Source organism: Rhincodon typus, chromosome 14 (genome assembly GCF_021869965.1).
Source record: "Rhincodon typus isolate 14 chromosome 14, sRhiTyp1.1, whole genome shotgun sequence".
Classification (NCBI taxonomy): domain Eukaryota; kingdom Metazoa; phylum Chordata; class Chondrichthyes; order Orectolobiformes; family Rhincodontidae; genus Rhincodon; species Rhincodon typus.
The window spans coordinates 54705972-54721876 of record NC_063345.1 but is presented as its reverse complement, the minus strand read 5'-3'; the positions used below and the strand labels follow the sequence as shown (position 1 = coordinate 54721876).

Genomic DNA, 15905 nt, shown 5'->3' with positions numbered 1-15905 from the left:
CGCCCCCAACCAACATTTGAACATTCTTACCCAATAACAAAATTGGCCTTCCTCCAATTTAGAACTCTTAACATTGAAATCAGGTCTATCTTTTTCCATAACTATTTCAAAACTAATAGAATTCTGATCAAAAAGGGTTAAAAGTACAACAATGTTGACAGATAACTTACCAGAGGACACCCATGAGCGTTAACTGGTGATAGCAAATGATCCCAAAGGAGCGTTCACATCAAAACAAAAAAGGAGCACTGGTAAAAAGAACGCAGGGTATACCCAAGACAGGAGACAGACAGAAATTGGAAAACAGCAAGGGAATGCCAATTCACCCTTGAAAACTTTTGTTGGTGGCTCTTCATCTTTACAGGATCAAGAACAGAGAACTGGGTGTGGGATCCAAAAGGAAGATAAACAAAGTCGGGAAGTGGACAGTATATCCCTGAACTTGCCAAAGACCATGAGTGCTCAGGCAGTTCAGTTGGCAGAGGCATATATAGTGAGCCATACGGATAAATTCCAAGTACTTACTGTCTATTCAGATAGCATGTAGATGTGCAACAGTCATAGGAATATCTAGAAGGCAAGAGGCTTTGTGTCAGATGAGAAGGCCGTACTGTCCATCTCATTGAAAAAGGCAAAAAAGGGAAAGAATATGGAATGATCAAAGTAAAAGCTCATTCGAAGTTATCACCAGAGGAAAAACAGACAGACTGATGAATTAGCCAAAGGGCAATAGGTGGAGAAGAATAGCAGCCGCAGATCATGGAAATGGGAGTGCAGAAAGAGAAAGAAGCAGCCCCAATTGATTTAGAAGAACAAACAAAGGATAACGAATTGCAAAAAGTATTGGAAGGGAAGGATTCTGAGGAACAAAAAAGCATACACATAAGAGAGGGTGTGGTACTGTTGAAAGAAAAATTTGTAGAACCAGAGAAAGGTATCAGATGATTTATTACTACCATGATACAATGGACACTAAGGATTGGAAAACACCTTGGAGGTTGGAGGTTTTGGTGGCCACAAAAGAAAGTGGATGTGGAACATTATCTGAAAAATATCCAACGTGTGTCCTAAACAACCCTGATTAAAATGTGAAGGGAGTCCTTGGATAGACAAGGCCTAAGGGATCCTAGGCAATTCTAAAAATTGACTTTGTGGGTCCCCTACCACAACTACAGCAGGATACAAGTATATTCTGGTGATAGCAAGTACCTTCATCAAATGGTTAGAGGAGTTTCCCACTCAAACCGATACTGCTAAAATCACAGAAAAACCTGTTAGAAAAAAGGTTTTAACGCATTGGTGTTTACAAACAAATATTGAATCAGATCAAGGGACAATTTTACAGACCAGGTGATGCAGAATATCATGACAGTGCTAGGGGATGAAACAAAGGTTTATTTATCCTATAGGCCTGTGAGACCGTCAAAAAAATGACTTGACCTTTGAAGAATATGCTTGCCAAAATGGTGCAGCGGTACCAGACCTTTCCTTATGTCTTGATGATAATAGGAAGCACTGTTGCTTCTTCTACAGGATTTATCCCTTATAGGTTGACGACAAATTGGGATATGCATTGCCTAGAGCCACTGCTAGGATTAGACCTATCCAAGCCAAAAGTAGATGGAATAAAAGATAAGTGGGTACAACAACTGGTTAAGAGTGTAAAAGCAGCAAATTATGTGGTTGCAAATATGGGAAGTAAGGCCCACTTTAACTCCAAGGAAAAGCCAATATAGTTGGGGCAACAAGTACCTGGACAAACCTCATCCTTCCTGCCACTAGATTTGCAGGACAATTTGAAGTGAGAGACAAAGCAAGTCCATCAGTATACAAAGTGTTATCAGCCCCTAACAAGGGGAGTTGGTATCATATTGACTAGCTAAAATTATTTGGAGGGGAGGCAGGATAATTATCATTTACACAGTGTTGGAAGAATGCGATGCTCTAAAGTTAGGAAACTTATAATGGGATTGGTTTTGGAACCCAGACCAGGGGATCGTGGGACCAGAGCAAACCAAGCCAAACGTAGATCCAGCAGGTGCCCCATTTTCTCCCAACCCCATAGGGTCAGATGGGCTCCTTCAGCTCCCCAGTGGAAGTGAAAAAGAAAGAAAAAGGAAAAAGGGGAACACATCGGACAAAATATCTTCCAACTGAAATGGACAAGGGTAAGGAATGGAACCTGCCTTTGATGTAGATGTATTGGCTGAGGGGGTGAGCAGATTAGCACTATAAATACAATAAAGGGTATAGAATAAACTAAATAAGAGCAGAAACTATGTTTTGCAGAAAACTAAAACAACATGATAAAATAGAGGAAGAGACAAACATGGAAGAATCGATGGTCATCGTCGTCTTCCTTGGAATTGCAATGATCATAGCCACAGGATCCTGGGATCAGCAGTGGACAGAATTCTATTATGGAGAGAAGTGATGGCGATGATCAAGAGAGTAAAATTTTAGTTATTCAACAAATGTCACCATAACAAATCATATGTTGGAATGAAATATGGGTTTATTTTAAAAATTGAGTTGTTTTGGGATCCACCCCCTTCCTTCAGGTAACAGCTCCCCTAGGCAAAACAAAGTGATATTTATTACATTATTAAATTAGACAAGAGCAAGCCTCGAGGATTGGAGACCTATAGTATTTGACGGCTCAGGTTGAATGGATTGGAGTGAGAGCCCACACTTACCACAAAGCCAAATGTACCCAGGGAGGATGGGGACAATTTGGATAGGTGCCATGGGCTGAACCTTCATATTATACAGCGATGGGCCACCAACTACCACCATCACGACTACCGGAACTACTCCAGAACCATAGTGTAGCAAATCTGAGAGATACAGGGGACAGTAGGGTTGGTTTTAGAAGAAACCAAAAATAAAGTGACTCTGGTACCACGTACAGCTAACCTGTTTAACCTGAGAGTCATACAGGTGCCATCCTCGTGCAATTGCACAACCCTGGAGCTCTTTAACCACCTACTCCACAGACGACTTTAGACATAATGAATTTACAGACAGAAGAGGAGGAAGAGGGTTGGTAGAGAAGGTGGGAGCAGGCTTAGCATTAAGGATGGCCGCTGTTAACACCCTCAATGTAGCAGAATTGGAGGCTTAGTTAAGTTCCCTCCAGGAGAAGAGGCAGCTAATAGTAGGCCAGAAATGCCAGGGTCAAGAAAATACAAGTAGGATAGGACAGCAAGCAGTATAGGTAGCCCTAACCATCAATCAAACTGTTGAGACCCCTTCAGAATATTACCAAGATTCTAGATAGGATGGCTCATGAGGCAACCAGCAGTAATAATGCAGCATTTTGTTCAACATATACTAGCTGGCTCTTGACTGTCTAAGGTTAGAACAGATATTTTGCAATTAGATGCTCATAACAGTACTGGACTGGGTGTCAGATGAGCAACTGACATGGGTGGGGAGAAGATGCCCGTACGTCACCTCAGAAGCCTTACTCTCACCAACCAGGTCTTGATCACCTGTGATGGTAATAAATCTCAGCTTTACATTTGTGCAGTGCTTCACACACCTAAACATGGGGATAATCTAATACACCCCCAATACAAGTTCAAAATGTGGATAAATACCATGAAGGAGTTAGATATCATTAAGTAACCCACCAACCCATGCTATAGTTCTAGAGGGATCCAAAATGGGGGTGGATTTGTCCCAATGCCAACAAGGAGGAAACCACTAGGCAAAAAAAGGGCTAGCTCAGTGTGGATTTGTCTCATATGAGAACAGCTAATTGTACATCTTGCCTGTGAGTACCAAAACCTTTAAGTATGGCTTAGTAGGAGACACCTCTGTTACCATGGCAGCCTCAGGATTCCAAAAAGGGCAGAGATGATGCACCTGAGATGGATAAAACATGGCCATCAGCAATATCTCAATTTAATCATTAGCCAAATTGTGTTTAAGCCATAACTCAATGAGAAACTGCGCATAACTGTATCCATCCACCCAAAATGACAGACGATGACGACTTATGGCTGTTCGTAGCTACGGAACTTCCACATATTCCAACCTCATCACAGATTGGATTAAGATCATTTTAGAGGCAAAAGGAAGTTATCTATAAATGGACTGTGCACAAGGAGATTAAAACTCAAGCAAAACACAGATAGGGACTTGCAGGCTCTAAGTTTTTGCAGTAAAATTTGGAATTGGGGACTAAACACTCAGGTCCATCCATGGATCAGAATTTTGTCATGTGATTGCTGTGCTGCAATTTGTTTTATTTATTGTTGTAACAGTCTTGTTTTGTTTGCTAAAATGGAAAGTTAAGAAATGGAAGGGACTGACAACAGGGATTCGTTTCCATAAAATAGCTCACATGAAGAGGGTTTCTAATGGTTGTTTTTACCCTACAGTAGGCAATTTCTTATTATTCGTTCATCACCATTTGTATTGATGTTATGCATATCTTGCAAGATTTGGAAAGTGGAAAACAATATTTGCTATGGAACAAAAGAAAGAGTACAATATTGTAAATTGATTTGTTACTTGTCTTGTACTTAGCAAAAACATCTGCCGCATCTGGAATGCCACAGGGTCCTAGTGTGCAACTTCAGTCATTGCTCCAACATTCTGACTGTTGAAATATCTGAGCCAAGATGCATTGTTCTGGATACCTAATTACGACTAAATATCAAACCCACAACAAAAAGAATATAAAAGTTCATCATTTATTAGTTACACAGATACAATAAGAAATAAAGTGTCACGGTCAATAGATATTTTCCAGGTCGGAGGAAGGTTTGTATTGGAGTGGTCAATATTGTGACTCTTGTTTTTCCTGATATATTTTAATAATCTAGATCTTAGTGTACAGGAGACAATTTCAAAATTAATGGATAATACAAAACTTGGAAGTATTCTAAACCGAGAACTAAAGGACAGCAACAAGCTGGTAGAGTAGGCAAATTGGTGGCAGACAAAGATCAAAGCAGGGAAGCGTGAGGTGACATATTTTGCAAGGAAGAATATGGACAGACAATATAAAAGTAGATACACAACAGTTAAAAAGGGGGACTGGAGCACAGGGAACCTGGGCATGTATATATAGAAGATAAAAGATAGAATTCGCACAGGCCATTCGGCCCAACAAGTCCACACCAACCCTCCAAACAGCATCCCCGTAACCCTGCATTATCACCGGCTAACGCACCTAAGCTACACATGCCTGAACACTGGGTAAGTTTAGCACAGCCAAACCACCTAATTTGCATGTCTTTTGACGGTGGGAGGAAACAAGCACCTAGCAAAAAACCCACACAGACAATGGAGAGAACATACAAACTCCAGACAGGCAATTACCTGACGCTGGAATTGAACCTGGGTTTGTGGTGCTGTGAGGCATCAGTGCTAATCACTGAGCTACTGTGCTGTCCAGGCATGCACACATCACAAAGTGGTAGAGAGCAGTTAATAAAGTATTGAGTATCCTGGGCTTTATTAGTAAGGGCATACAACACAAGAGCAAAAGAGATTATGCTGGCTCAGTTGGAGTGGTGTGTATAGTTCTGGGTGCCATGTTGTGAGGTTGTGAATGCATTGGAGAGTGCACAGAAATTACTCCATAGATTAGAAATTTAAATGGAGGACAAATTGGGACTGTTCTCCTTGGAGAGAAGGAAGTTTAGAGGAGTTCCGATAGTTTTCAAAATTATAAAAGGTCTACATTGAGCAGATAGGGAGAAGCTGTTCACGTTCCTAGAGGGACCAAGATTGAAAGGGAACACATTTAAAGTGACATGAGAGCACTAATCCAGGGAAATTTGGCAAATTGGATCCAAAATTGGCTCAGTGGGAGGAAACAGGTGATGGCTAAAAGGGTGTTTGCCCAACTGGAGGCCTGCGTTCAACGGCATAGCATAGAGTTCAGTGCTGCGCTCCTTGCAGTTTGTTGGGTATATTAAAATGATCCAGATGAGAATGCAGGCGATCTGATCAATCAGATCGCAGATGATACAACAAATGATAATGTGGTAAATATAAAAGAAAGATCAAAGGTCAATATAAACGGACTGGTCAAAAGGTTAGAACAGTGACAGATGGAATTTAATCCTGAAAAGTTAGATATCTTGCATTTTGGGAGTATGAACAAAGAAAGCACAATGATCAATAGGACCCTGGGAAACAAAGAATCAGAGGGATCTTTGTGTGCATACCCACAGATCCTTGAAGGCGGCAGAACACATGGTTAAGAAAGCATCCTTGACTTTATTATTAGCCAAGGCATTGAACACAAGGTTATGATGAGCTCACAGCTGGAGTACTGAGTGCAGTTCTGGTCATCACCACAACAAGAAGAATGTGACTGTGACTGTGACTGCAACTGCAACAAGAGACAGTACAGAAAAGATTCACCAAAATGTAGCCTAGGCTGGAACAATTCAGGTATGGATCTAAACTAGATAGACTGGGGTTGCCTCTTTTGTGCAAAGGTAAACAAAGTGAAGTTCTGACTGAGGTTACCAAGTAGGAGGTGCATATACAAACAGGGTGAGATAAGAATAAACATTTCACCTTAGTAAGAGAGGTCAATAACCAGCTTTAAGGTCACCCCTACCTGCTAAATCAGAGGTAAGGCCACTACCAAAAAGTCATAATTCTCCATAGTGTCATATAAGCCAAGTCGATTAAGGTATTCAAGAAACTGGATAATTATTTGACTTGAAATAATGAGCAAGAGAATGGGTAAAGGTCGACAAATGCCACTAATTCATAATTCTCATGGAGAGCACGCTGGGTCACTCCTCCTACACTGCAACAATTGTACAATTCTGTCATACCAATAAATGAGATATTATAAACATTAGCAAAAACTGGGGCCTTTTTTATCCTGAATAAAGAACGATGCTCAATAGCAAAGTAACTGCTTGGGATAATCTCAAAGAATGAAGGAATTTTATTCAGTTTGATTTTTGGTGCAGTGCATTCCAACAAGTAGGGTTAGAAGAAAAAATAGGTGCTTGAGGTTAATCAACTTCCCAACAAATTAAACCTCTGAAAACTTTTAACTCAACCTTTCAGTTAAATCAGGGAAAGCCAGCATGAATTTATGACAGGTAGGTCATACAAAAAAATTGAATGAGGTTGTCAGGTAACAGGTGACTAAGGTAGAGAATAGGGAAATGTCATGGATGTTGTTTATTGGAACTTCCATAAGGCAGTTAATGAAGTCCCATAAAAGAAACAGACTGTTAACCAAAGTAGAAGTCCACAGAACTGAAGGCAATTTACTAACATTTCTGGGAAAGTATTTGACAAAAAGAGACAGGAAGTAGGGTTGATAGGTAGGTAATTAGCAGTGATGTCTCACAAGGAACTGTGTTATGGCCTAATTATTTGTTTTATTTATTAACAACTTGGATAACGGCCTAAAAAGTTATACATACAAATTTGCTGATGACACAAAGTTAAGCAGAGTTATAGACAGTATAGACAATAACAAAATTAGAAAGGGACATGGAAACGCTAAGAGAATGGGAAAACTGTAGCAGGTACAGTTCAAAAACAGAAGTTGCGGGAAAAGCTCAGCAGGTCTGGCATCATCTGTGAAGAAAGAAAGTCAGAATTAACTTTTCAGATCCAGTAACCTCAGAACCTGTTCTGAAGGGACACCAGGCCTGGAACGTTAATTCTGACGTTTTTCTTCACATGCTGCCAGACCTGCTGAGCTTTTCCAGCAACTTGTTTTTGATCCTGATTTACAGCATCCCCAGTTCTTTTGGATTTTGTTCAGATACAGTTAAAGCTAAGCAAGTGTAAAATTATCCATTTTGGACAGAAAAAGAATATATCAGGGTACTTTCTAGATTTTAGGGAATTAAATACAGTGGCTGTCCAAACAGACTTGACAGTTTAGGTGCATAAATCTTTAAAATGCCATGAACAAGTGCAGAAAATAATCAAGGCAGCAAATGCAATGCTGTCCTTGATATCAAGAAGGCTTTCCTGCAGCTGTACAAAACACTGGTCAGACCCCACCTGAAGCACTGTGCACTAGCGCAACTGAGCACAACAGCTTGGATAGGATATATTGGTCTTCGAAGGTATGCAACGTAGGTTTACAAGAATGATATGTGGACTTCAGGGACTAAATAATGAGGAGACATTAAACAAATTTAGCCTGTTTTGTCTAAATTTGAGACAGTAAAAGTGTGATCTGATCAAAGGCTTTAAGATATTAACAGGTAAAGACAGGGTAGAATATGATAACTGTTTCTACTGGTTGTGGATTCTAGAACTAAAGAAGATAGTCTAAAAATTAAGGTTACACTGTTCAGATGTTAAGGAGCACTTCTACACACAAAAGGTGGTAAAAGTATAGAACTCTTCTACTAATGGTAGTTACTGTTAAATCTGTTGTTTATTTTAAAGCCGACAGATGAATTTTTGTTTGGCAAAGGTATTAAGGGATATGGGCCAAAGCCAGATGCAGAGTTAGGTCACAGATCAGCCGCCTCACTGAATGGAGGAACAGGGCCAAAGGATCTGAATGGCCTACTCTTGCTCCTATGATATCATTGGCAATTGCTAGTGTAGCTGATAAAGTAAGCCACATGACAGACCAATTAGGGCAGTGAAAAGGAAACTGCAGGCACAAAGTTAAGAATGAGAGAACAGAAGGAAATTCTACAATACGTAAACTGTGCAACTTTGCTACTGCCAGCACAAAGTAGAATAAAGTCATCAAGAAACTGAGGCAATGGTTTCAATTAGTGTCCAGTGCCTCCAAGTAAAAAGTATTATTCAGTAAAGGCATGGCTGCAGCTGATATAATTGTCCCTCAGACAGCATGAAGTAAATTTGAATAATGTCATAATGTTAAAATGGCATGGGTGAAAGTGGCTTTGACTTCCAGCAATTCTTGATTGCCGAACTGTTTTTCTAACTCCTAAGGTTTTACTGAGAAATGTTTATGAAAATGTAAATCTAGGTCAATTATTTTATAAAAATATTGATGTTGCATTCAGTTTTCTCTTTAAAAAAAGCCTTGAAAACAAAAGTTGCACATTTTGGTAAAAATATAGGTAACTAAAATATTCTGCAGAACTTCACTGAGTGACTCAACTGTTGCTTTAACTGTCAAAGCAAGCAAAACAACTAACTGCAATATCAAGTGTTCATTTAAAATGCTGACCCCTGCTACTTTATGCACGCTTAAACAAATCATTTTGTAGCAGACCACAGCATCACAACTTCCTCTCCAAACACACAGCTAAGCGCTCAGTTACAAGCAATATCACAGCCTGTCCATTTGGAGTTAAAAATGTCTAGACAGTAAAGTTTTAGAGAAATTATAAGAGATTGTTCTTTCAATTAAAAGCAGCACAGTACTCACCATCATTTTTTCAAAGAGATCTAAAATTTCTTTCTCAGAAAGATTCATAAAACATTCCTCAAACACTGGTTGGGCTAGTGGTAAGTCACACATGGCTGTTTGGGAATCAGTAGGATGTTGTATGTGAGGTTTCTCTTTCTTCGTAGTTGACTTTCGAAAGCTGGTTAATCTGTCACGCTGTCAAAATAAACACATTATATTAAAATAATTTCAAAGATTTCTAGATCTATATAATTGTCTAAAGTATTTTATTTCAAGCACATTAGTTACAAAAGCATGCATACTTCCAGTGGTCTATAAGATACAGCTTCATGCTTTATTTCTGAAAAGCAGCAAAATTGAAGAGTCAAGTATCAAAATTAAAGGCTACACCTTACCTTTAAACTGTCCATGAACAAAATAAATTTGTTTTTCAAATTAGTAGGCAGTTTAGATACACAGACCATCTTGAAAATCAAAGTTTCATTGAAAAAACATGCAGTTAGCGTTTGTTGTAAAATATTATTTTTGGCCTTGTTCCAAAAAAAATGTTCCTTTTAATTGAAGAGAAGATCAACAACATGAAACCAAATAAAGAATGATAGATCGTATCAGGCTGTTGCTCCCACAAGCTTATTTCCTCCTACCTTGACTCCATTCTCTCTCCACTTGTCCAGAACATGCCCACCTACATCTGCAATTCCCTAGGTCATATTGACAATTTCCAGTTCTCTGGCCCTAACCGCCTCCTGCTCACCATGGATGTCCAATCCCTCCATACCTCCATTCCCCACCAGCATGGTTCGAGTGCTCTCAGCTTATTCCTTGACCGGAGGCCTGAACAATCTCCATCCAACACCAATCCCCTCCGTTTGAATGAACTTGCTGTCTCACTGAACAATTGCTCCTTTAATTCATCTGCCAAGCCAAAGGCAAAGCTATAAGCACCTGCCAGTATCATAGTTATGCCTGCCTCTTTTTGGGTTGTGGAACAATCCTTGTTCTAGTCTTACACTGGCCCCCTCCACAACTTTCTTCAGTACATCAAAGGCTGTTTCGGTGCCACTTCATGCTCTTATCTGTGCCTGGAAAAATTTGTTCATTTTTCCTCCAATTGCCACCCCTTTCTTTCACATCATCCTTTCCTGACATTTCCCTTCCTTTCCTTGACCTCTCCATCTCCATTGCGGGGAATAAACTGTCCACTGCCATCCACTAGAAAGTCACTGACTCCCATAGCTACCTTCACTACAGCTCTTCTCACCCCACATCCTGCAAGATTCCATCCCATTCTCCCAGTTCATTCGCCTACATTGTGTCTATTCAGATGATGCCACCTTCCAAAACAGAGCTGCTGATATGGCTTCTTTCTTCCGTAACTGTAGTTTCCTGCCCACTGCAGTTGGCCGTGCCCTCAACCCCCAACCTATCACCCATGCTTCTGCCCTTGCCCCTTCCCATCACAACAGCATGATTGGGTCCCCCGTTCTCACTTTTCATCCCACCAGCTTCTACATTCAAAAGGATCATTCTCCACCACTTCAGACAACTCCAGCAGAATGCCAAACATATTCCCCTCTCCCCATCCACATTTTGCAGGGATTGCTCACTCCAGGACACTAGTCTATTCCTTTCTCCAATACCAACACCAGCATCCCTTCTAATGTCACCACAGAAGGTGTAACACCCGCCCCTTCACCTGCTCCCTTCTCACCATCCAAGGGCCTAAACAGTCTTTCCAGGTGAAACAGAATTTCACCCTTACCTCCTCCAATCTTGTCTATTATACTTGCTGCACCCAATGTGGTCTACTCTACATTGAAGAAACCAAACGCAGACTGGGTGACCGCTTTGTAAAACGTCTCCAGTCCATGCACAAGCATGGCCCCGACCTTCCCGTAGACAGTCATTTTAATGCAGCGTCCTGCTCGCATGCCCATGTCTGTCTTTGGCATGCTACAGTGCTCCAGCAAATCACAGCAAAAACTGGAAGAGCAACATATCTTCCAACTAGGCAATTTACAATCTTCTGGGTTCAATATTGAGTACACTACCTTCAGATTGTGAACTCATTCCTTCCCTTTTCGTTTTGCTGGTTACATTCTCTGTTGAAGTCCTCTCTCCGCAACTTCCATTCCAGTGGGACTGTCTGTTCTTTCTGGTCTGGCAGTTAGACACACCATTGGTCTGCCATTCTCACATTGCAATCACAATGTGAACTACCAACATCCTTCCTCCATCCCCCAACCCCACTATTGCATAAGTGTTGCCCACTCCATACTTCAGCTCTGAAGCATCATCTCAACTCTAAACGTTAGCTTGCTTTCTCTCAATGGCTGACCCACTGTGATCTCCAACACTTTGTTTTCAAAGAATTCCCCACTTTGTAAGGTATGACTCAATGTAGCAAACACACCTCAAAAGCAACAACGTTGTGGATTCAAATCACATTCCAGGACTTGTGTACAACCATTTAGGTTGACACTTCCATGTTTCACTGAGCGTTTGCTACACTGCCAGGGGTATTTGTTTTTTGATTGAGGCATTAAAAAGGCACCAAACACCCTTCTAGATAGGCAGAAAAGATTCCTTACTCTGTTTCAAACAGCAGGGGAGTTATACCTGGCATTCTGAACAATGTGCATTGCTTGATTAATACAAATAAAACCAGATTATCTAATTATCATTGATATTCATTGGACCATGCTGTACTTAAATTTGTCATCACGTTTTGTACATTACAATAGTGGCTACACTTCAGAAGTACTTCCGTGGGGATATCCAGCATTATGAACACAATACAAACAATTTGTTGTATTTTGACTTGACTGCAGGCTAAACTATAGGCAGAGCACTAATTTTGACATTCATTCACATTACACATGCCTAAGCTATTTACACTGTACATAATTTCATAATCCAAATTTCAGGAACTCATGTTAGAACAGAAGTGCTTCCGTACACATTGTCTGACAATGTAGTTTTCAACCTTTGCAACCAACATGGCAAGTCCCTGAACTCAAGTCCGGTGTTTGAAGCAACGGGGTGCAAAGACTTGACCTTTCAGGCAAATAATATTAAGACAACCTCAAACATAGGCAGTCCTAATCAGTTATTAATGCTGGTCTTAAATAGGCTGCTTGGTTGTTCTTTTAATGGTGACCATGGGGAAACCTAATGATAGAGAAAAGCACACTTCAAAATGAAATGGAAGATCCTCAGATAGTTCAAGTCCTAGCCATCTGAATAGCAAAATCATGCAATTACGGAAAATTCAAACATTATGTAAAGACAATAAAACATTCAACAAAATTCATTAATTTTAAGGGTCGCGTTGTTAGATTGACATGCAGAATTAGAATGTAGTGTAAGAAAGTTAGGAAAACATTATTAAAGATAAAGATACTTTAACTGGCTTGCTTATGAATGATCTCCGTGAAGTGCCCATAATTATATATTTCTGCCCATTAACTTCGTTGAATATAAACTCTCTTCTCAGTCATGAAAAACATCAGCAGAATTATTAATAAAGGAATAGGCTTGTGTCATGCTCAATATAACAATCCAATCCAGAAAGAATCTCAAACATCCAACTTTGCAGTTACTTATGTAGCCTTAAATTTGATTAATTGGCTCAAATTTGATTAAAATAATGGTCACCAGGAACAAGTAATCTATTAATTATGTTAGAAATATATTCTGAAGTGGCTTAGTCATGAAAGAACTTGGATAATGTATTGATCACATTAATATTCAAATTGTTTTCAAGAACAGTAAGGAACTCCCAGTTTAACACAACTGGTTTTTAATTTACTCACTAAGTTTGAGAGCAGCCAATATAGCTCTGCAACATTGCAATTCAACTTTAATATTTTCTTTTCAAATAAAGTAATGCATTTTATACAGAAGATTGAATTTTAAATATGAACATGCCACAGACTAAAAAAAACTAATTATAATCCCTAGTTAAATTCCTTGGGTAAAAAAAAAAATCAAAAAAGCATTAAATATGCTTATCCCAAGTTGAGATGGATTTACCATTTCATATACTTTTCTCTTGGAGACAAACAGTAGAGTTCAATTTTCCCAAATTCATTTTGCCATTTTAGATGGAGACAGAGGTACTTTGCAGCTCTAAGTTTATTCTATACATTATCTGCAGGGATCATAACTAAAGCATAAATTTCTCCAGAAAGAAGTCTTTTGTTGTCTTTCCATCCCATTGGGTACTAAATAGCTTCATTCAGCAAACAAAGTGGGTTTAAGAAACTAGAAGCAAAATTGAGGAAACACATTAACTGTTCTCAGGTTATTCCTGAAGCAGAACAAATAATGATTTCCACAAATACTAAGAAGGAATGTTAAAAACTAGTGTTTTCAGCATGCATGATTTAGTGATTTAGGTACAGTGAACAGTAGATTCCAGAACAGGCTTACCACATCATCCGCCAAAGTTTTTATGTTAAGGTTCTGTAGAAGGCAGAAAAAAAAAGAAAACATCACCTACAGCTGCAAAATACCCAACCACCATATCACACTTGCAAAGTAGTGGACCAGTGAACTTTAAAAAAAGGAGTAGAGTCTAGGAAGTCCAGACCTAGAAAGAAAATCCAAAATCAAAAACAAAATGGTTTTTGTTATTGCTCGAGACCCAGACTTCCCTTTTTGGGAGTTCCAAGCATCACAAACTGAACTACAATTATTTTAAACTTCTTTTGGCACAGAGTTAACCAACATTTTTTCCCCACAAAAACAATCCAGTGAAATTGCACACAAGGCTTTGCTGAAATTACCATACAAGACAAATATTAACAAAAACCTTATTAGCTTCTATTTAATAAAGTGAAACAGTTAATCACAAACACAAATTTATTACATTCTCCAAAGGGAAATAACTACCCCAACAAGTGTACTACATCACCTCATATCGTCCTTTTACAATTTTGTACCAAATAGTTAGTTACTAAGGTCTTCCTCTTACTCTTCCATGACTTCTCCACATCCCTATATGGAAGCACAGAGATCAGTTTCTGACTAAATTGGGAGCGACCAAAATCAATGTCAACACAAAAGAAACCGATTAACAATTTTCTATCTTTCCACATCTCTACATGCAAGTTAAAACACTCAAGGACTACAGCAATTTTACATATGTAATTGTGTGTAATCCTATGATGCACACCAACAGATTAGATGAAACTAGTCCATGCTAGTGCTCACTCAAACTTCCTCAGAGTTCCGAGGAAAGGTCACCAGACTCAAAACGTTAACTGTTTTTTCCTTCAGATGCTGCCAGACCTGCTGAGCTTTTCCAGCAACTTTTTTTTCCTCCTCCCGGTCTTTATCTGACTATTATAACCATCTTTACTCTTCTCCATCATATGTTTGCCTAATTTGCCTCAATGTATAAGATTCTCTCCAAACATGCCCAAACAATTATTCATCCAGAAGATAAGGAATGCAGAAGTGTCTCTGATTTCCATATTAGATTGTTTTCTGGCCATCTTATAATTGATGGCCTCAGTTTTACAGCACAGAATTAGGCCCTTCATCCCATCGATGACATGCCAGTTCATGGAAATATTTTTGAGATTGTCTTGAGGGCTCTTATCTTTACCACCTTTCTGGCAGAGAGTTCCCAACTCAGACAACGCGAGTGAAAAAAACTTTGTCAAATCTACAAAAAACCTCCTATTTATGACCTCAAAATTGTGTCCCCGGTTAGTGACCTTTATAAAAAGGGAAGAAGTTTCTCCCTATCCAACATACCCCTCAATTTTGTACATCCCAATTAGATCCTCCTTCTCCTGAAGAAAGGAATGCATCCCCAATCAAGCCTCTTTCTATAGCTGAAACTTTCCACTTCAAGCAACATCTTGGCGAATCTTTCTACCTGCTCGAGTGCAGTCACACCACCATGATGTGGCAACCAGAAATGCATTCCATACTCCAGCTGCAGTCTAACTCGCTCTTGCCACAATATGTAACTTCTGTATTCGCTTTAATCAAACCCTTTGACAATTTGAAAAACCACTATTTGGTGCCCCTCAGTCTTCAGTTTTAAAGAGAAAGAGCATTAGCTTGTCAACTTTTTCTTGATATGCAATCTCAGGCATCCCTTGTCATATTTGTAAACCACACACACACAAACCTCTATCTTTTCTATGATAGAAGCCAGTGCTCTAAAATGCAGCAGTCTAACTAAAGTTGAAATCAAGGTTTAGCATGACTTCAGTTTTCTGAATTTATCCCTCCAGAAATAAAACCTTGTGCTTGGTTTGCTTTTGTTTCGACCTTGCAAACTCATGGCACAAGTTTTAGCAAGTGGTGTTATTTAGAGTTCTTAGTTTAAAACAATAAATCAATAGCAAACACGTAAGTGAAAGCATCAAGTTATTTCAAATCGTTGTAATGCATGAGTTCAGACAAGAGGAATGTCCAAAGCTTAGACTAACTGGTGCACAGCTTCAATGATAAGGGAGATAGTAGGAACTGCAGATGCTGGAGAATCCGAGACAACAAGGTGCAGGGCTGGATGAACACAGCAGGCCAAGCAGCA

General features: G+C 39.4%; 1 protein-coding gene across 2 annotated transcripts in view; it reads right to left on the bottom strand.

Annotated features, from left to right (window-relative positions):
* The window catches only part of LOC109914929 (protein diaphanous homolog 2-like), a 395717-nt gene that overhangs the window by 297505 nt on the left and 82307 nt on the right, over positions 1-15905 (bottom strand). For both annotated transcript variants that reach the window (XM_048605014.1, XM_048605013.1), the window contains exons 2-3: positions 13784-13816; positions 9368-9544 (exon numbers count right to left, since the gene is read on the bottom strand). In XM_048605014.1, coding sequence (XP_048460971.1) covers positions 9368-9544; positions 13784-13816 — 210 coding nt within the window. The remainder of the gene's footprint in view (positions 1-9367; positions 9545-13783; positions 13817-15905) is intronic.